This window comes from Sordaria macrospora, chromosome 2 (genome assembly GCF_033870435.1).
Source record: "Sordaria macrospora chromosome 2, complete sequence".
Taxonomy (NCBI): Eukaryota; Fungi; Ascomycota; class Sordariomycetes; order Sordariales; family Sordariaceae; genus Sordaria; species Sordaria macrospora.
In genome coordinates, this window is record NC_089372.1 from 3,278,246 (window position 1) to 3,290,719 (window position 12,474).

The window sequence follows — 12,474 nt, forward strand, 5'->3', positions numbered from 1 at the left end:
TTAAGACGGATTTCCTGCAACTCTCCCGCTACGTGCGCAAGGTATTCGCCGACCAGCCGACCCGTCGATTCGTCCACGCCTTCCTTCTCTGCGCCTCCAAGATGGAGCTCTGGATTTTCGATCGGGCTGGGGCGTATAGTTCCGGGTTCTTCGATATTCACCAAAACACGGACATGTTTGCGCGCGCTCTTGTCGGCTATGCTACGATGGATGCTAAGGCGATGGGCCTGGATACCTTCATTGAGCGAGTTATCGAGGGAGGAAAAAAACGCTACATTACGCTAAACGACACAGGCGGTCAAGCAACGAGGATCAGGTTGGATAGGGCGATGTATAGGCAGAAGGCCATTGTAAGTCGCGGAACTACCTGTTATACGACCGAAAACAACAGCGTTGTCAAATTCGCTTGGGCATCGGGTAAACGGACGGCGGAGGTAGACCACCTAACGCAAGCAAAGGAAAAGGGTGTTAAAGGGGTAGCTGGAATAGTAGCGCATCATCGAATCGCTACCATTGCAGAAATACGGAAGAAACTGAAGTTCCCAACGGCTCACCGGTTTCAGAACGGGGCGGACGACCCTTCATTGGCTTCAACAAGCACTAGTATATCGGGCAATAAGCGCAAGTCGTCATCTAGCGCCACCGACACCGTATCCAGATCCAATAAGAGGCAGCGATCCGATAGCCAGAAGCTAAATCGAAAGCTGAGCATCCAGCCGTCGTCGTCGACAAGCAAGACCAAGCCGGCCCTATCTACGCCTAGCGAGGACCTGTGGGAAGATCGGATCTATTCCTGCCTCGTCATCTCACCTGCCGGTCGCGTCATCAGCGAGTTTACCGATATCAAGCAACTGCTAGAATCGATGCGAGATGCGATCAAGGCGCACCAATCTCTCTTCGTCGCTGGCAATATTCTCCACCGCGATATCTCTCCAAACAACATCATCATCACGGACCCTGAAACAGCAGATGGCTTCAAGGGCATGCTGATCGACCTTGACATGGCTAAAGCACAAAGTAGCGGCCCAAGCGGAGCGCGACAAATAACTGGCACGATCCAGTTCATGGCGATTGAAGTATTGCGCAACATCGAACACACATATCGTCATGACCTCGAATCATTTTTCTATGTCCTTCTTTGGATGTGTGCGCGCCAATCGTGGTATAACGGATTTTCTGGCAACAAGAAGGCGCCTCAGGAGAGCGTTTTTCAACGATGGGAGATCGGAAGTTTCAGTCAGATTGCTATGAATAAGGAAGGCGACATGTCCGTTACTTTTAGAATGGTTCTGGAGGAGATTCCAGAAAAGCTTAAAGTTTTGGAACCGCTTTGTTGGAAGATTAGGGATATTCTTTTTCCCTATCACGAAAAGGGAATCATTATCGGAACTCCCGAAGGAGATCCAGAGCAGCTCTACAGACCTATCATAGCAGCTTATGATGAGGCCATCAGCGAGCTATAGAGATTACAACACAGGTGATGTCAGTCTCAAAGCATAGCTTGATGTACGTATCACAAATGGAATAGAAATTGAATAAAACTTAGAGCTGTGTTGAATTGTTCTCGTTTTATAATATACACAAGCCCGGTTTTTTTTTTTTTCTTCCTTCCTCCTACAACAAAAGGTCTTAGCGCCAAGTGTTAGTATTAAAGCTTGGTTGCCCGCAAAATACCTAACACCACCAAAATCGCCGTTTCCACGGTCGATATCTCAATAACCATAACGACAAAATGTCTACGCCTTCGCCCTCCGGAGCCCCCAAACTACCGCCGGCGGCCATAATACCGGTTGCCCCCTTGCCGGACTCCCTTTGCGTCCCGCCCCCGCCCTCCACGACGGCGCAGTCGGCCAAAAGAGCCCGGACTGCGGACGAGGAAGTCCGTCATGCCCACACCACCACCAACACAGACATCACCACTGGACCCATCTCGTCCATCGCCGAGACCTTCATCTCCGAAGCTCTCGCAAAAGCGGAAGTCTACCGCTCCTTTGTCACTCTCCTCGATGCTGAGCTCGCCCGCTTCTCCGTCATCTCACCTGCCCACGCCCGCGAGGCCAAACACCTCGCACGAACCATGACCGCCGCCCTGCAGAAAAGCTCTGCATCTCCAACCCTGTCTACCCCAGACACCTCCACCGCCCCAAAAAGGCCCGCCACTTTCGCACAAATAGCCGCCAAGGGCGCAAACTCCGCCTCGGCCTCCCGCTCCACTCCCCGCTCCAGCCCAATCCGCAAGGCTGCCCCGCCTCCTACACCCCAGAGTGACGGCCGTGTCTTCCTTCGACTGGATAAAGACTCTCCCTTCGCCAATGCAGATACCTTCGCTATCCGCAAAGAGGTTCAGACACTCATCCGCCTCGCCCCCACCGACATCCCGGGTTGTCATAAGGTCCCGACGGGTTTTGCCCTCGTGCCCAAGGACGACGCTGCCCCATCTTCCTCCTACAACAAAAACCCTTGGCGCCAAGTGTTAGTGCTAACTCTTGGTTGCCCGCAAAATCACTAACACCACCTAAATCGCCGTTTTCACGGTCGATATCCAAACATTCACAACATCAAAATGTCTACGCCTTCGCCCTCTGGGCCCCCCCAACCACCGCCGCCGGCTATAGTACCGGTTACACCTCTGCCGGACTCCATTTTCGTCCTGCCCCCGCCCTCCACGACGGCGCAGTCGGCCAAGAGAGCCCGAACTGCGGACGAGGAAGCCCGTCCTGCCCACGCCACCACCGCCACCTCTGCTGCTTCCGGCCCCATCACGTCTTTCGCTGAGACCCTCATCTCTGAAGCTCTCGCCAAAGCGGAGGTCTATCGCTCCTTCGCCGCCTTTCTTGACACCGAACTCGCCCGCTTCTCCGCCGTCTCGCCCGCTCACGCACGTGAAGCTGACCGTCTCGCACGGACCATCACGGCCGCTCTACAGAAAAACTCTGCCTCATCTCCCTCGCCCACCCCGGTTACGTCTGACCCAGCCGCCAAAAATGTCTCCACTCCCTCTGCCAGCAAGGGAAAGGGACCCATCTCCTACGCGGATGCTGCCGCCCGCGGTACAGATTCCACCTCCGCCTCGGCTTCCCGCTCCACTCCCCGCCCCAGCCTTACCCGCAAGGCTGCCGTACCCCAGAGTGACGGCCGCGTCTTCCTCCGACTAGATAGGGATTCCCCTTTCGTCAACACAGATGCCTTTGCTATTCGCAAAGAAGTGCAAACGTTCCTCCGCCTCGCCCCCACCGACATCCCTGGCTGCCACAAGGTCCCTACTGGTTTTGCCCTCGTGCCCAAGGATGACGCTGCCCGCCAGACCCTCATGGCCCACAAGGATGAGATTAGTTCTCTTTTTGGTTGCATCCAAGTCGAAGTGCCCAAGAAATGGGTCACCTATGCCGTCCCGAACGTGCCTATGACGATGCGACTCGGCATGGTCCCTGTAGACACAACTACCGCCATCAAGGACGAGGTTCTCGTCCAAACCGGCCAAGAGCCCGTCGCCCTCCGTCCCTCCCAGTCCTACCACCCTGGCGAGGCCTATGCTACCTGGCTTATCTCCTTTGATAGGCCTGTCTCTCCCTTCCGCCTTTTCGACGCTAGCAACGTCAGCCGCCTCGTCCAGAAACGCCGCCCACTGGACCAATGCACCGAATGCTTTGGGTGGCATGGACGTAGAGGGTGCGCTCGCGCTGCTAAATGCCCACAATGCGGACGTACTGCTCACGGAGAATGTGACCGTCACACTCAATGCGCCAACTGCTGTGGCCCTTTTGAGTCCACCCACGTCGAGTGTCCTATGCGCCCGAGACGCCAAAGAGATACCATCATCCGCCCAACACCTCATCAGCAGCGAGAGATTCGCCAGAAAGGTGGCACTCTCTTCACCGAGAAACACAACCGCGCCGCCCCCTCCAACAACCAGGAAAATACCCCCACGTCTCCCGACGAGCTGTCCAAATCCAACAGCTCTGACCAAAGCCAGCCCCCAGCTGATGAGGACATGATAGTAGTCCAGTTGAGCGAGTACGCCTCCTCGGATAACGCAGTCCGTCGTTCTAGCCGCCACAAAACGCCCTCCAAGAGGGCCGACGGCCAATGAGTAGACACTCAACCCCCTCTCGTGATAGCCTGAACAATTCCAGACTGCGTGTCCTTCAGGCTAATGTAGCACGAGCACGCGACACGCACGAAATTTCCCTCCAAGCTGCTAGTGAGGCTGGAGCGGACGTGATTATGATCCAAGAGCCACGAGTGTGGTTCCACGAGGGCCGCTTTGGTATTCCCGGGCATTCCCTCTACGCTCTTTACACACCTGTCCGCACATGGACAAGTGAGACTACTACCCACCCACGCGTCGCCACGTACGTTCGTAGGGAAATGGCAGCAGGAGGGTTCACTCTCGGCCATACCAGAGATCTGCTATGGGTAGAGACGCAGGGTGTCACTTTCGTTAACATCTACCGCCGGTCAAACGATACTTCGGCCCTCGAGCTACTGCAAAATTGGCAACCAACGACAAGGACACTCCTCGCTGGCGACTTCAATGCCAAACACCACTCCTGGCAACCTGGTGCGGAAACATCAGAGAGTGCCACGCGAATTGTGGACTACGTTACAGAGCATGGCCTGGATTTGCTGACGGCCCCTGGTGTTCCTACCCACAACTGCGGTAATACTATCGACCTTACCTTCTCGAACATACCACTCTGCTCAACAAGAATTGCCCCAGAGGCGGACTGCGGCTCTGACCACCAAGTCTGCATTACGGACATTCCTATCCAACCGGTAGAGCCTCCTCGCCGTCGACTGGTCCTTCGTGAAGACCCAGAGGCTATTAAACTATTTGCCGAAAACGTCTCGTTTCTCATGGGTCTGGTCCCGCTCCTCCCTGCAGGCGAGAACTCCCCGGAAAGGCTCGACGAGCTCGCCGAGGCCCTCTGCAACGTCCTTACAGAGGCCCTCCAAATCTCTTGCAGGCCATCAAGACCTGAGAAAAACGCAAAGTGGTGGAATAAAACGTGCGCGCAGGCCTCCAGAATGTTCCGCAACTATCGGCACAACAATCCGAATCCCATCCCCCAGCGGATAGAAGCTCTTCGGCAGGAGTTTAAGAGGATAGTCAGAGAAGCAAAGCAGCTGTTCTTCGATGACCTTATCACGAAAGCGCGAGACGACAAGGACATTTTTCGGATCGTGGCGTGGCACGAGCCCCGCGACCGGATGGAGGCCCCCCCACTAGTCATCAATGGGCAGACCGTGATCGAGCCAGAAGCCAAAGCGGAGGCACTCCGCACGGCCCTTCTAGAAAGGAACAGCGAAGAGGAAGACCTCGAAACTGGCTGGGTACCCACAGTACCACGCCGTCGCCTACCCTGGTCGTCCGTCGTACACGCGGATGAAGTCTACAAAACACTTTGCGGCTCTGGCAACACGTCCCCCGGCACCGACGGTATTACCGTCCGTATGTTGAAAGCATCCTGGGAAGCGATCAAAGACCCTGTCCTGCGGCTCTATCAGGGCTGCGTCGCTACCGGCTACCACCCCCAAGTCTTCCGACAGGCGGAAGTGGTTATGATACCGAAACCTGGGAAAGACCAAACGACGGCCAAGGGATGGCGGCCCATCTCACTCCTGTCCTGCCTTGGAAAAGGCATCGAACGCCTTATTGGCAGGCGGATTGCTTGGACGGCTATTTCTAACGGGGTCTTGAATCCCCAGCAGGCTGGCGCCCTTCCAAGGCGTTCGGCCGTTGACATTGTGGAAGCTCTGTTTCACGATATCGAAGCTGCACTCGACAAGGGACTCGTTGCTGCACTTGTAGCCATGGATGTCAAAGGCGCCTTTGATGCTGTCCTAGTGAATAGGCTGGTCTTACGTTTGCGGGAGCAAGGGTGGCCGGACTGCGTGGTTCGCTGGGTTGAGTCTTTTATGACGGACCGCATGGCCTGCGTGCGATACCCAGGGGTGACCACTCCTATGCGCCGTCTCAGATGCGGGCTCCCTCAGGGCTCCCCTGCCTCGCCCATCATCTACTTGCTCTACACAGAGCCGGTCCATCGCCTTGGAGAGAGCGAAGCACAGCATTTTGGATATGCAGACGACTGTGCAGTTCTTGTTACTGGCACTTCGAACGAAGAGGTCGCAGAGAAGGCCCAACGAGAGCTGGACGCCATGGTTCAATGGGGAGTAGACAACGCTGTTGACTTCTCGCCGGACAAGACCGAAATTCAGTTTTTCTCCAGGAAAAGACAAACTGCGCCTTTCCCAACCATTACACACGGAGGAGTCGAGGTGGCTGCACAGCCGGCAATGCGCTGGCTGGGGATTTGGCTCCACAGCAAGCTGAACTGGAAGCACCACATTGAGCACAGGCTCGCCTCCGCCAAGCAGGTAGTCCGCCACATACGCGGTCTCAACAGAGTCTACCACGGCGCCCCTCCAGGCTCCATGGTGAAGGCTATGAAGGCTGTCGTCCTGCCAAAGGCCCTATTTGGCTCTGAAATCTGGTGGCCAGGCCATAAGAAGCACGCCCTTCATCGTAAACAAGGGGAGTTTCCGCTTGTTAGCAATGGACTGGCGGACCTCGTCCATAAAGTCCAGACTGCGGTTAACATTGCCATCCGCGCCAGCTTACCAGTGTGGAGAACGACGCGCCTTGCCATTCTCTACCGCGAAGCTAGCCTGCCTCCCGTCCCCCTTCTTCTAGAAGCGGCCCGGCGGCGGCACGCTGTGCGCCTCCTCACCTTAGATCCTGCCCACCCGCTCGTCCCGCGTCTTTCGGAACCCCGAATGACGCCGCGCGGCCTGCCTCGCCGCCCTACAACTCTACAGACGGCTGCACAGCTCGCCTTGCCTTTCCCGCGACCTGTTCTACAGCCGCCCGTCTATAACGGAGACACTCACCAAGATCCAGCGCCCACGTCTAAGGACAGGGCTGCCAAGGATTTCAAAGAATGGCTTCTCCAACGAGATCCCTCGGAGATTGTCGTTTACACCGACGGCTCTATGATAGCTAAGCAGATGGGCCCCCCAGCGCACGCGGAGGACCCCGACGCCGAAGAAAGACCAGAGGGCGAGTGCGTAGGCTTTGGCTACGTAATCTTTCAAGGACAAACAGAACTCGGCCGCGGATGCGGTCAGCTAGAACAAGCGGAAGTTTTCGATGCGGAGGCCGAAGGCGCGCGGCATGGTCTCAAGGCCGCTGTGGCGCTCTTCCCGGAGGCACAGGCCCGACCACGCATTACGATATGCCTTGATAACACGTCCGTCATTAGAGGACTCCGAGGAACCCCAGCTGCGTCGTCACAAGCGGCTTTCCTCGATTTCCGCGCCATCCGAAAGGGCTACGGCCCCAGTTTGGTGGATGTCCGCTGGGTACCCGGCCACAAGGGCATCACGGGCAACGAGATTGCTGACGAGCTCGCTAAGGCGGGCGCCGAAGGAGGAGAGGTAGTCAATGAAGGCTTGGCTACCCTTGCGCACTCAAGGCGGCTTGCTAAGAGGGAGGCGCATACGGATTTCAAGGCATGGTGGGCCGCGAACAAGCCAGAGTCTTATGCAGACTACCGGTTGGGGGTCTCTATCCAGCCTAACGACGAACTAAAAGAGCTGGACAGACGCTCTTTACACCACCTCCTCGCGGCCAGGTCTGGCCACGGGGATTTCAAGGACTACCACGAGCGCTTCGAGCACGAGGACGCCCTGCTGACATGCTTCTGTGGAAGCTGGAAGAATCCCTTCCATCCCTTTTTCTGCAGGAAGGCATATGCAGTTTCCCCGGTCACGGGCGAAGCGGCTACGCGGGAGAATCTCTCCCTTGCTATTGGAGTTTACTGGCAGCGCTTCATCGCTAGGATCCAGACCTCGCACTTCTTTTCGTGGACTTGCACGAGAAAGGCATGGCGCCAGACACTCTGGCAACAGCACACTGACGGCGGTGGCGCCGCTGACAACCTTACGAGGTTTTTACGGAATAGAGGGGTGGAGGTTGGCCATGGCCACGATATTGAGAGGGTTACGGTGGACTTGGACAGGCTGGTTCACCGTGCAAGGAGACGGGAGGAGGCCTTGCGGGAGGAGGAGAGCGAGAGCGAGAGCGGAGAGGAGTGATTTTGTCATTTCTTTTACCTTTTCCTTTGTGCTACAGGTTCCGTCATATACTGGCGGCTCGCCCACTGGGCGATTCGATTTTAAGTGTTGGGCCGCGTTTACGCTATGGGCAACACATGATTTATACTGGCAATAGGCCTCGGTTTGCCCTCGGATTAATGGTTTTGGTGGACAATTAGGGCACTGCTCTTAATTTTGTATGCTAGACTCACCGGTGCGGCACGTCTCATGCCCTACGGGAGGCGGAAGTAGACGTTAAAAATAACAACAACAAAAAAAAAAAAAAAAAAAGCCAAAGAGATACCGTCATCCGCCCGACCCCTCTACAACAGAAGCAGATTCGACGTGAAGGCGACATGCTTTTCACTAGGAAATATGACCGCGACGCCTCTCCCGGCAGCCAGGAAAGTACCACCACGTCTTCCAACGAGCTGCCCAGTCTTAGTTCCGCACCTTCTAGTCCCGAGAACTCCGACAGCTCTGACCAGGGCCAGCTCTCAGTTGATGAGGACACAATAATGGTTCAGTTGAGCGAGCACACGTCCTCCCCCGACGCAGTCCGCCGCTCTAGCCGCCACAAAACGCCCTCCAAGAGGGCCACTGGCTGATGAGGTGGAAGTTGGCCACGGCCACGATATTGAGAGGTGTACGGTGGACTTGGACGAGCTAGTTCACCGAGTAAGGAGACGCGGGGAGGCTTTGTGGGAGGAGGAGGAGAGGGAGAGAGAGAACGGGGAGGAGTGATTTTGCCCTTTCTTATGTCTTTTCCTTTGTTATACAGGTCTCGCCATGGACTGGCGGCTCGCTCATCGGGCGATTAGACTGGAAGTGTTGGGCCGCGTTTACGCTATGGGCAACACATGACTTACACTGGCAATAGGCCTCGGTTTGCCCTCGGGTTAATGGTTCTGGTGGACAATTAAGGGACTGCTCCTACTTTTTGTACGCTAGACTCACCGATGTGGCACGTCTCATGCCCTACGGGAGGCGGAAGTAGACGTTAAAAATAACAACAACAACAACAAAAAGCCTAGCCTACTCAGCTGGGCATGGCGTAAGTGGAACGGTGCACTCGACGGCGAAGGCAATGGAAAAACGGTTCCAGAAACGGGAGCGGCGTTTTCAGCTGAGTCATCCAAACCCCTGTCAAAAAAACGGCTCCCATAGCTCCAATAGATAATCTTCCCCTCACTGGCTTATCTATGGGAGAGCGGACGGGATCCCGAGTTTTCCGGTGGGTATGGTCGTATGTGATTATCTACGCTTCTCTGTATCCCTATAAACCAGAAATCAACAATGCAAAAAGGATGCTTGAATGTTTCAAAACAACCACCCATTTTTGGGATGATGAAGAGCATCAGCCCCCTGTGGACCAGACACCACGGCAAAACCAAGACGCTCCCCAGCGTCACTTTGGACCGTATGGTATTGCACCATTGGTTCCCCTTCGTTCACAACGCTGTCGGTATTCCCAGTTCGACCGAGGCATCTGAAATGCTCGGCCAGTCGGTCGGCCGAGGCGTTGCCGCTACAGCTGGTGAAGACACTGGCCAGGTGTTGACCACCACATTGATGGCGATAATAAGGGTATCCTTCACCACTACTGCTCGTGTATCCGACAGCCGTTAACGTTTCTTCGGTCACCGTTTTATTCTGTTCCGCCATGCCACCGCTCGCGCCTAGCTCGAACCTTGGCTGTTGTGGCTGAAGAATCGCGTTTGCGAGTTCCAGAGGGCTCGTTGTGAAGTCTCTGCCTAGTTTCCACCAGCCCCAGAAAAGCACGAGTGTAGGCAGGGGGCCGGCGAGGCCGACGAGGGTTGCGAGAATGAGTGCTGGAATGTGAGAGGTGTATTGTACTTGAGTGAAATGGCAGGTATAAGGAATTCATGTCTGCACAGGCTGGGGTAGCTGTTTACCCATGGAATCGTAGATAGGGTCGGCGGCAGAGCGGACGGACATGCGAAAGGCTATGTCGCGGTAACTGTTGATGATGCAATCCATGGGATCGTGAAAGTGCTGAGCGCACCCATCGTTCGGGTCAGTGCTGCTCCAGTTTGCCGCGTAGAGGTTGGCGATAAGTCCTTCATTGTACAAGTGTTGATAGAAACCGAAGCTGTATGTCACCCATGCGCTCGAGGTGAAGAGTAGGCGCCCTATTTGGTAAAGGGGCAGCCAAATGGTCCCAGAGGAAACCTCGTTGCCCACGCTGTCGGCGTAAAAGGACCTATGATATGTCAGCTAAACCTACCCGGTAGACGGATAGGTATGTAGGTTGGGTAGGGGTTTTGTAGCAACTTACACGGATTCCGCAAGAGAGTCGTCTCGCCAGCTTTTCGACCGCAGAGTTGCAATTTCACCCTGAAGACTGTTGTCATAGAGCATTGCTGAAGGGCTCAGATAACAGGTATGGTTGAGGATGTTACCAGTGCATCCGCTCGAGTCTTTCCGGCTTGTGGCGACCACCAGCGATATCCCTGAATTTCCACCATTCGATATGCCGACCCAGGATTCGAACATGAGTCTTTTCTCAGATTGTTGATCGTCCCTGATTTTCTCAGGAAGGTAGTGATAACCGTAGTCGTACGCCTCGGCCCTTGTTTGTGTGCAGTTTACAACATCGAAGCCGAATGCCTAATGCTTGACTCGTGATTAGTCACTTCTGAAGTACCTAGAGGTAGTCGCTTGTATTTCATTTTCCTCACGAGCCCTTACCTTGATGGTCAACGTGCAGTTATCGCATTGAGCTTTGGGAATTCGAATAGGTGCTTTGTCTAGAAAGTCCCGAGTCACATCAGAGAGTCCGGGCGAAAACTAACCGACAATCCGATTATCGTCCGCGGAATTCAGCGTACCACCGCAGAAATTGATGGCGTTGTAAGCAACGGGCAAAGTGATGACACCGTTACGTGATTCTTCGGTAACTTGGACGGAAGAGGCTCGTTGCATTAGAGGACCACGAAGGAGACTTGTGACTGTGACGAGAATGGTCACTGCATATGTTAGGACCAGCATTGTACCTTGTCGACTAAGATTACGAAATGAACAGAGCAAAGATAATAAAGGCACCTACCGAGACTGACAGGAATGGCCCTTCCATGCGATATAGCCTTGAGTACTCCTAAGATGCCAGAGGAGCCTGCCCAGTTGTAGTGAAGATTGCTCATCTGATACTCTGTGAGTGAATGCTTTATAGATTGTTGATATATGGTGAGACTCAACTGGTGAAGGTGCCATCGCTTGGACATAAAAGAATATCACAGTTGCTTGAGCGAATGCAAGCCCCATCAACAAATTTGCAAGAGTCGATGTGTAAGCCAACAGGACCCCAGGTTGCTTGAATCCGGACCAGTTCTTCTCCAGTCTACCATTACTCCCGAGGACTATGCCTATCGCGACTCCTGTACCTAAGCCATCGTGTCAGCCGCAAGGTAAGGTTGACCTCTTCAAGACTGCCATAGCTGGAGTTGTGCAAGAGTGATCAAAGAGAGTAATAAGGACTTACAGCAGACACTAAGGACTAATGGAACAACTCCAGATCATGGGAACCGCCTGAGACCGCTTGGCCTCCAAGACACATCATAGATATTGTGTAGTCGTGGTTGTTTGGTGTATTGGATAATGTGGCTTTTGCTCTGCTTTTCCATCTTGGATGAGGTGTATACAGGGTCGACAATCTCAACAAAAAGTAGAGACAAAGGAACAACTGGAGAAGGCAATAAAAGGAATGTAGGTGCCACCAATGCTGCTCATGGGGCATACATATAGTTTCCGACTTGGGGAGAGCCGTGGAGTCCTATCATCCAAACCCCCACATGATGTAAAGGCTTATAGTCTAAACTAGTCCCTATTTTGAAACACCCGGGTGAATTGCTGAAGTCGCTCTTCAACTGCAGATCTCATAGCGTTTATCTTGTCATTGGGCGTTGTGCTCAATATGGCATAAAAGGGTGGCGAGCGTCGTGGTGGAAGTGGGTGTGCCATGCCCTAGCGAGCCCTAGACATTTTCCCGTAAGCGCGTGCTCCAAGGGTTATCTTAAAATCGCAAGGTGACCTGACGAAGAAGCCATGATCAAAAGCCAGACAACGTTCATGTCTGCTTTACGATCATGTGTAGGGCTTATTTTTGGCGGACCTGGTCCGAGTACACACTTCGAAGCACGTTCGTTGTAGTTCGCTTGATCATGGTCAACCATACATCAGATGGCCAGACAACGCTGTGAATATCTAAGCAAATCGAATTAGCAGGCAGTTGCACAAAGTTCGGATTCTCGCATGGAGCACTTCCGGTCTCTACCTTAAAAAGCCATGGCGGCTGAGAATTATTGTCTTGAGCAATGTGTTCATTCACAATAGCTTGAGCAACCAGGTTGAGTA

At 54.3% G+C, this 12,474-nt stretch overlaps 5 protein-coding genes across 5 annotated transcripts; 4 read left to right on the forward strand and 1 right to left on the reverse strand.

Annotated features, from left to right (window-relative positions):
• The first annotated feature begins 262 nt into the window (after nucleotides 1-262).
• On the forward strand, nucleotides 263-1,476 carry SMAC4_13258 (uncharacterized protein). Its single transcript, XM_066091337.1, has one exon. It carries the CDS (start codon nucleotides 330-332, stop codon nucleotides 1,461-1,463), a length of 1,134 nt encoding a protein of 377 aa, XP_065946136.1. The 5' UTR covers nucleotides 263-329; the 3' UTR covers nucleotides 1,464-1,476.
• A 256-nt stretch (nucleotides 1,477-1,732) lies between these two features.
• Nucleotides 1,733-4,090, forward strand: SMAC4_13259 (uncharacterized protein; the record flags this gene model as incomplete). Its single annotated transcript, XM_066091338.1, has 2 exons — nucleotides 1,733-2,489; nucleotides 2,616-4,090. The coding sequence occupies 2 exons, from the start codon at nucleotides 1,733-1,735 to the stop codon at nucleotides 4,088-4,090; spliced, it is 2,232 nt and encodes a 743-aa protein (XP_065946137.1).
• A 134-nt stretch (nucleotides 4,091-4,224) lies between these two features.
• SMAC4_13260 (uncharacterized protein) lies at nucleotides 4,225-8,100 on the forward strand (the record flags this gene model as incomplete). The annotated part of the gene is made up of 1 exon (XM_066091339.1): nucleotides 4,225-8,100. One exon carries the CDS (start codon nucleotides 4,225-4,227, stop codon nucleotides 8,098-8,100), a length of 3,876 nt encoding a protein of 1,291 aa, XP_065946138.1.
• Nucleotides 8,101-8,456: 356 nt separating this feature from the next.
• SMAC4_13261 (uncharacterized protein) lies at nucleotides 8,457-8,708 on the forward strand (the record flags this gene model as incomplete). The annotated part of the gene is made up of 1 exon (XM_066091340.1): nucleotides 8,457-8,708. One exon carries the CDS (start codon nucleotides 8,457-8,459, stop codon nucleotides 8,706-8,708), a length of 252 nt encoding a protein of 83 aa, XP_065946139.1.
• Nucleotides 8,709-9,386: 678 nt separating this feature from the next.
• SMAC4_06523 (uncharacterized protein) lies at nucleotides 9,387-11,458 on the reverse strand. Its single transcript, XM_003345921.2, has 4 exons — nucleotides 11,136-11,458; nucleotides 10,400-10,731; nucleotides 10,017-10,324; nucleotides 9,387-9,932 (listed from the first exon to the last, which is right to left on the reverse strand). Exons 1-4 carry the CDS (start codon nucleotides 11,343-11,345, stop codon nucleotides 9,421-9,423), a joined length of 1,362 nt encoding a protein of 453 aa, XP_003345969.2. The 5' UTR covers nucleotides 11,346-11,458; the 3' UTR covers nucleotides 9,387-9,420.
• Between the last annotated feature and the right edge of the window lie 1,016 nt (nucleotides 11,459-12,474).